The sequence below is a fragment of the Amphiura filiformis genome, unplaced genomic scaffold (assembly GCF_039555335.1).
Source record: "Amphiura filiformis unplaced genomic scaffold, Afil_fr2py scaffold_208, whole genome shotgun sequence".
Taxonomy (NCBI): domain Eukaryota; kingdom Metazoa; phylum Echinodermata; class Ophiuroidea; order Amphilepidida; family Amphiuridae; genus Amphiura; species Amphiura filiformis.
Window position 1 is genome coordinate 77263 of NW_027305672.1, and position 7157 is coordinate 84419.

Consider the following 7157-nt stretch of genomic DNA (forward strand, 5'->3'; position numbering starts at 1 on the left):
GTAGGTCACATGGGAAAAAGTAAATACGGAACAAGGGCACACGCCACAAGGGAACAGCCTATGGATACGAGGCCTTATATATCCCTTTCAATATACATTTGCCAAATGATGGTAAGAGGTATCATTAAACCGCATGTAAAATCAGTAAAAATTGTTATCGCCATGACCTCTGCGTTATTTCTATTGTTCTAGATTCTTGTTCTATATTTGGTATTCGCTACTTGCATGGTCCCGCCATTATGTACTATGTGCGGGGAGAGCCTCGAACTGGCAGCATACATGAAAGGAAGAATTACGTAATCTTACACAGAATGTTATATGACTGGTTCAATTCTCTTTCATATATGCTGCCAGTTCGAGGCTTTCCCCGCACATAGTACATACTGGCGGAACCATGCAAGTAGCGAATTAAAATGTCTAGTTTAGTTTGACTTACAATATTGAAATGTATTAAGATGGTACTACACCCCCATTTTTCTTAAAAAATTAATAAAACACTGGTAACAAATGTTATGTATATTATAGGGGCAAGGAATCCAGTTACTACACAAAATTTCAGTGACTCAAGACAAGCGGTACGTTATTTATGATAAGAAAAGAGGTACCGCTAGAACGTACCTCATTTTGTAACATAATTATATGATCCATTTGTCTTGAATTACTGAAATTTCAGTGAAGTATTTGGATTCCTTACCCCTATAATATACATAACCTTTGTTACCAGTGTGTATTTATTTGCAATGCAAAATTAGTCACAACATTTATCAGGGGATGTAGTACCACCTTAAGCGCCCCTTCTAACGACTTGCCTAAGCGCCCAGACGCTTATTAGGTTGAATATGGTTATAATATAACCTGTCATGTCAAAAGGAGACACTTTTGGGCAGGTTATCAATTTTTTGGTTTTTACATATCTTAAATAAAGAGATATTTTGCTCCTCAATGCCGTTTTCCCCAATGAAATAGGACATTCCTAAGCGAAAATATTGAGGTCGTAAGTTATGGTATTATAAAATTGGAAATTGAGATATCAGCCTTTAAAAATATTATTGACAATGTTGAGAGTAGGAATTACCTTGAAAAATGTCTCAAAAAATACAAGATGCCAGTTATATTCCGGTCTGAAACTATCGGACGATATTTTAAACATTAATAACATCACAAATTCGCAACAAACCCAAATTGTGAAAAAATCACCACCGGACAGATTTTTGGGTATTTCTCCATTTTTGATCCTGCCCAAAAGTGTCTCCTTTTGACATGACACGTCACATATCATGAAACCAGTTGAACATCAAACACGCGTATCACGTATACGAGAGACTAAACTTGATATAAAACTTTTTTTGTTACAGACAATCAAAATCACAGCTATAACATGGGTATCGTTGCAGGAGTCGCCATTGACGTGGCAGCTACAGCAGCAGCTGCAGCGGCAGAATCCGCAGCTACAGCAGCGGCAGCAGCCGCAGCAGAGGCGGCAGCAGAGGCGGCAGCAGAGGCGGCAGCAACGGCCGCAGCAGAGGCGGCGGCAGAAGCAGCGGCAGAGGCAGCAGCAGAGGCGGAAGCTGAAGCAGCAGCAGAAGCTGCGGCCGAGGCAGAAGCTGCGGGTGAAGGTGCCGGAGAAGCAGCGAATATTACAGTCAAAGTTTTACGTGCACTGGCGAAACTTAGTAAGCTTATCAAGGAGTTCTTCGCCATCGATGCAGTATTCAAATCTGCTGAGGCAATTCTTAAGGCCGCTCTTGGTGGTGGTAGCAGCCCAAAAGTTGACAAACTGAATAAGTTGATAAAAATGTTGGTAGAAATGGAAAATAAAATGACGACAATACGTAACTGGCTCGATGGCCACAAGGACGACACGGTCAAATTGGATGGTATCGACGTCGGAGTGGATTCCGGGGTTCTGGCCAAATTCATGACGCCACTATCAGCTGTAAGTTATTTCGATCAGCCAGTAAGAAATCACACTTTTAAACGTATATTTAAATGAGCAGCGAAGCATTGGATACATAAAATTTCATGTTTGTTTGCCACTTTTCGATGTAGCTGTTGTGTCCTTAAAAGTGATATTTCAACTAGTTATTAGAGCTTGTAAATTACATGCAGTGATGGTACAAGCGGCACAAAAATCGTTCTAGGGGTATTGGTGGGCAAATTGAAATTCAGGGGAGCGCAAAAATTAACAAATTTTGACGCAAAAAGTGTCCGTTTTGTTGTTGTTTGTTTGTTTGTTTTAATGGGGAAGGCAGTTTAAGGGAAAACGTTCTGACTAAAGACACCCTCCGCAGCCGCCACTGATTACATTTATTGATTCTTGCATATTTCATTCCATATTAACAAAATATTATATGATGTATATATTACGAGGAGCTAATTTCCAAACTGTGTTAGGGGTATGAACGTTTGAACAGTATTTATTGTGGGACATTATAGCACATCAGACATATCGAATTGCATTCTGAATACGAAGAATGTCCTTCTGATATCAAATAATTTAGATTTTTGAAATTCGCAATGTAATACACATTTTATGGCAAATCATTAAAATTGATATTTTTGATATTTAACAGTACTCGAAGTAAACTTTATAAATCTGATAATTTATACTTAAAGTGAAAGTAAAATTTGTATTATATCGTGAAATGTATGATATCGTCAAAAAATGAAAATTATTTGATATCAGAAAGACATGCTTCGTATTCAGAATGCAATTTGATACGTCTGAGGTGCTCTCATGTCCCACAAAAAATACTGTCGAAACGCCATAAACGCTCATTCTAGACCCCTTAAGTCCACAACCACATTTTCTCATTTACTTGTGTGATACAATCACAATAACTTTGACATGTTTGTTTGACATTAGCAACAATAAGTTGTACCATCAACAATCCCGTATTTACCATAACAATGATGCATAACAATATGCAGACTATTGTTCTCATTGGGAACAAAATGCCTCACACAGTATAGTTACTGTGCATCCATCCACTGCTTGCTTTGTAATGGTGCATCCAACTTGAATTGTAAAATCTATAGCATCACAACCCATTGCAATATCTCATAGGTTAATCAGCAACATGTGCTTGTATTGTGTTAAATAATACAGGGAGCTGGCGTGATGCAGCAACTTGCTGACCAGGTTAGTCAGCTGAACGACAAGAACCAACCCATAACTGATGAGCTAATATCATCCCTCGGGCGAAGTCTTCTGAAAGTTGCTGAAACATTCGAGTCACTTGCATCATACAAGGCAGAGAAGAGTACAAAAGTGCCTATCCTATCATCATTTCCAATCAGCTCAGATGAGGTGTGTGCCTGGAAGGCTGCTCTGTCTCTGGCTCTGGGCATATAGCCAAATCCAGAAATATCCGGATCTTTAACAGCACTATATCAGCGCAATCCTTGGTACAATATAATTACAGCATTCGTTCCATTTCCCGCTTATGCCCCTATAAATGCCCAACCCAGCGACTTTACAAGAAGCAAAATGCGATATTATTATTAACTGCCCATACAAATCTGGACCATACTGCACACTGATAATGATGCTTAATTATTTTGGGCCGTGTTCTACGTATACAATAATGTGTAAACAATGAAAAAATTAAACCCCAACCAAAATGACTTTGTTAAGCGCATGGGCGGTTATGAGTGAATATGATAATAGGATTATGTAATCAAATACATTTAACATTGCAGTTTGATTTGATTTTTTGTCACACAATTGAATATTATTTAAATCTTAAAAAAATTCTGTCAAGAAAACAGATTTTTTACTGTTTAATATTGGTCTAAAATAAGTTTGAAATGGAATTTAAAAGTATAGTTGCAGTACATTATATATGGGATACATTATACCGGAATTAGGAACAGAAGTATTGCAGTTTGAATTTGGATTACAACTGTTTCCAGTAACCCATTTCTCTCCTTTTTCCCTCTTTAAAAGGATATTGAAAACTATCACAATTAGGAACAATGTATTTATTTAATAAGACTTAAAATACCAACTATATCAACGGAAGTGCCAGGTTTGTACTCACCTATTTTATTAATGCACGCAATGATATTTTTCTTCTCATTGTTATTTTATGAAATGAGCTGTGATAAATTGTTTTTTCCTATGTTATATTAAAAACACGGTAGAGTAAGATATGTAGTATGTTTAATGGAAAAGAGACTTTAATTTGCCAGAAAAAATAATAATAACAAAAAATAACCCACCCGAGGAGGCAATCGACTTTCAAAGTGAAACTTTCAAAGTGAAACAACCGGCAACCCCCATCCTACCCCTAACATGCCTAGCGTAAAAGGGTTTGGTTAAAACCTTGATCACTAAAATCAGGGCTATGCATGGATCCAGGGTGTGGACCCATAAAGGGCATTTCGTGATCCACAGCCTCATCCCCCCCCACTTTTCTCAAAAAACGTTGAGATTTTTATATCACTGGAAACCTCTGGCTACATAATGTTTATGTACAAAATATTTCTTGCAGATTAATTCGTTTAGCAAAGATATCGTGAAATTTGAATTTCGTTCTGGTGCACCAGAACGAAATTACAACGCATTGTCTATGGAGCAGTGTAATACACATAATCATGCATAACTCGCGAACGCTAAATCGGAAGCAACTGGAATAGGATTTTTTCGTGGATATCTAATGAAAAATTACATAAATAGAGGATGCTAGGATCACGAAATACTCCTTTAAGTCATTTGAATGCAAATAGGAGCATTTTAGAGTGGGCGCCTCCACAGGGGGACTTTTGAGCCAGAAAATTTGTTTGGGTAAGTTATCTGCATGGATAGCCGTATAAGGTAAAATGTTATGTTACAAGCCATAACGACTCAATGGCAAAATCACCTTCTCACAGTTCTCACACGAATACACAACAATAACACACTGTTTTATTAAGTTAACAAAATCTGAATCTTTAATAAAAAGTAAAAAATGATTGATAATGATTGTACAATTATGAAAAATAAATCCACATACATTATAATCACACTAATAATTACTACTTAACCGACGGTCTTCTGCTTGTTTTGTTGATTACAAATTTCTGTTGCACTCCATGTTCTGGACGAGGGCGTTAGTCCGACACGCCGCTAGTCCGCGTGGGGAATTTGTGAAGTCGAACTAGCGGCGTGTCGGACTAGTGGCGTGTCGGACTGAGTGGTGCACCCCGACCCCGACTGGTCCAATGTCTGTACCCTTAAATGTATATCCTTTGCGCATAAAATTTTAGCACAGATGGCAAATTCCAAAAAAGTGCTGCTTTCACAAACCACTCACTTTCTCTCGGAAACAGGCTTTTTCTTGCACTGATCCTCTTGATTGACAGATGTGTTGTTTTATTGACCAGACGCCATTGTGGAAGAGGAACACTTATGTGTATTCAAAATTCCCTTCGTTGCTGTATTATTAACACATTATTGGCTATGCAAACTGATTCACAGGTAGCTTTTTTTGAAGCACATTTACTATCAACACATTATGGTGAGAGAGCCTACAAACTCTCTTCTTGAAAACTGCCAAGTGATACTCTGGCTTCTCTCTTATATATGTACCAAAGTGGTAAAACGGGAAATTCCCAGCTATAATTCATTTATGCTGCAACCAGGTGGTGGCCCTATTGCATTTCCTAAATTCAGTACATTTTCATCGTCAACCGTGTAATTGAATGGGATTATTTTGAAATTTTAAAACGCTTGAAATATCACAAACAAATAGGCCTATGTTGATAAATAATATAAATACAAGCTAAAACCGTTGGGGTTCGATAATGAACCCCACAAAACTAACTGAGTATATTGCAAAATGCCATACGACCGGGCGGTTTCACATGTTGCCGGCTCGATCATGTCATCCGCCGCCTGGCTGCAACCTTCCCTTTATTATTTTAGAAACTGAGTCTTTCCCACATTATGCAATACAATGATCACATTAAGGGCTGGGGTATGAACCTTTGGACAGTATTTATTTTGGGACATTAGAGCACATCAGACATATCGAATTGCATTCTGAATACGAAGAATGTCATTCTGATATCAAATAATTTTGATTTTTGAAATTCGCAATTTAATACACATTTTATGGCAAATCATTAAAAATTGATATTTTGATATTTAACAGTACTTGAAGTAAACTTGATAAATCTGATGATTTATACTTAAAGTGTATGTAGGTGGGATGAAAAGCCGACGATCAATTGAAAATTTTGACCTTTCGTATTGAAGATATGGATTTTTTTCCCAAAACACCAAAAAAATTAGGTCTTTTGGGGAAAAAAATCCATATCTTCAATATGAAAGGTCAAAATTTTCAATTGACCGTCGGCTTTTCCTCTCTGCTACATACACTTTAAGAATATGTCATTAGATTTATATAATTTACTTCGAGGACTGTTATATATCAAAAATTTGAAAAATATCAAATTTTTATAATTTGTCATACAATTTGTATTATATTGTGATTTTTAAAAAAATGAAAATTATTTGATATCAGAAAGACATGCTTCGTATTCAGAATGCAATTCGATAGGTTTGAGGTGCTCTCATGTCCCACAAAAAATACTGTCGAAACGCAATAAACGCTCATTTTGGATCCCTTAAGCCAATGGTGATTTCCAATATAAAAAAATAGATATTTAAATTTGTTTTTCTGATCTAAACGGGGGTCCTCATAAAATGTATTTATACACGAAATCTTGCATGATTACTCGAAAGGGGGTTCCCATCTCTAATATATCTCATGAAATAGCTTTAAATTGTCAACGAAGATAAATGATCGAATTAAATTACTCTGGGCACATCACTCTTCCAAAGCGACTTGATGCCAGACTCCCTTCGAGAATATTAATGGTTGAAGGGAAAATAAAGGTTACCAGCCTCGTCTAAGGGCACAAAACAATAGCACCGGCGTTCGAGCCCACATCCCTCTGATTATGAGTCGGAGCCCGTTCCGCTCGGCCATCATGGCCCATTACACACGTAATATTGACAAGGGAGTGACTTAATCCTGGCCTTAGATGTATGGAAAAATACGTGTTATACTGTAATACCTATATATTATATACCGCAAACATGACCCCTAAATGGATCTCATCCTATATTAAACAGTCCGGTCCGACTGCCTGATCAGGAAGTACTGTCG

At 37.3% G+C, this 7157-nt stretch overlaps 1 protein-coding gene across 1 annotated transcript; it reads left to right on the forward strand.

The window, feature by feature from the left end:
• Nucleotides 1–1378: 1378 nt before the first annotated feature.
• LOC140145306 (uncharacterized) lies at nt 1379–3703 on the forward strand. Its single transcript, XM_072167065.1, has 2 exons — nt 1379–1936; nt 3110–3703. The coding sequence occupies exons 1-2, from the start codon at nt 1379–1381 to the stop codon at nt 3353–3355; spliced, it is 804 nt and encodes a 267-aa protein (XP_072023166.1). The 3' UTR covers nt 3356–3703.
• The last annotated feature ends 3454 nt before the right edge of the window (nt 3704–7157 follow it).

Excerpts from the sequence above, each read along its gene's own strand:
- LOC140145306 (XM_072167065.1), top strand. The coding sequence starts at position 1,379 with ATGGGTATCGTTGCAGGAGTCGCCATTGACGTGGCAGCTACAGCAGCA. Across the intron at positions 1,937-3,109 it reads TCATGACGCCACTATCAGCT|GGAGCTGGCGTGATGCAGCA; the intron begins GTAAGTTATTTC and ends TAAATAATACAG.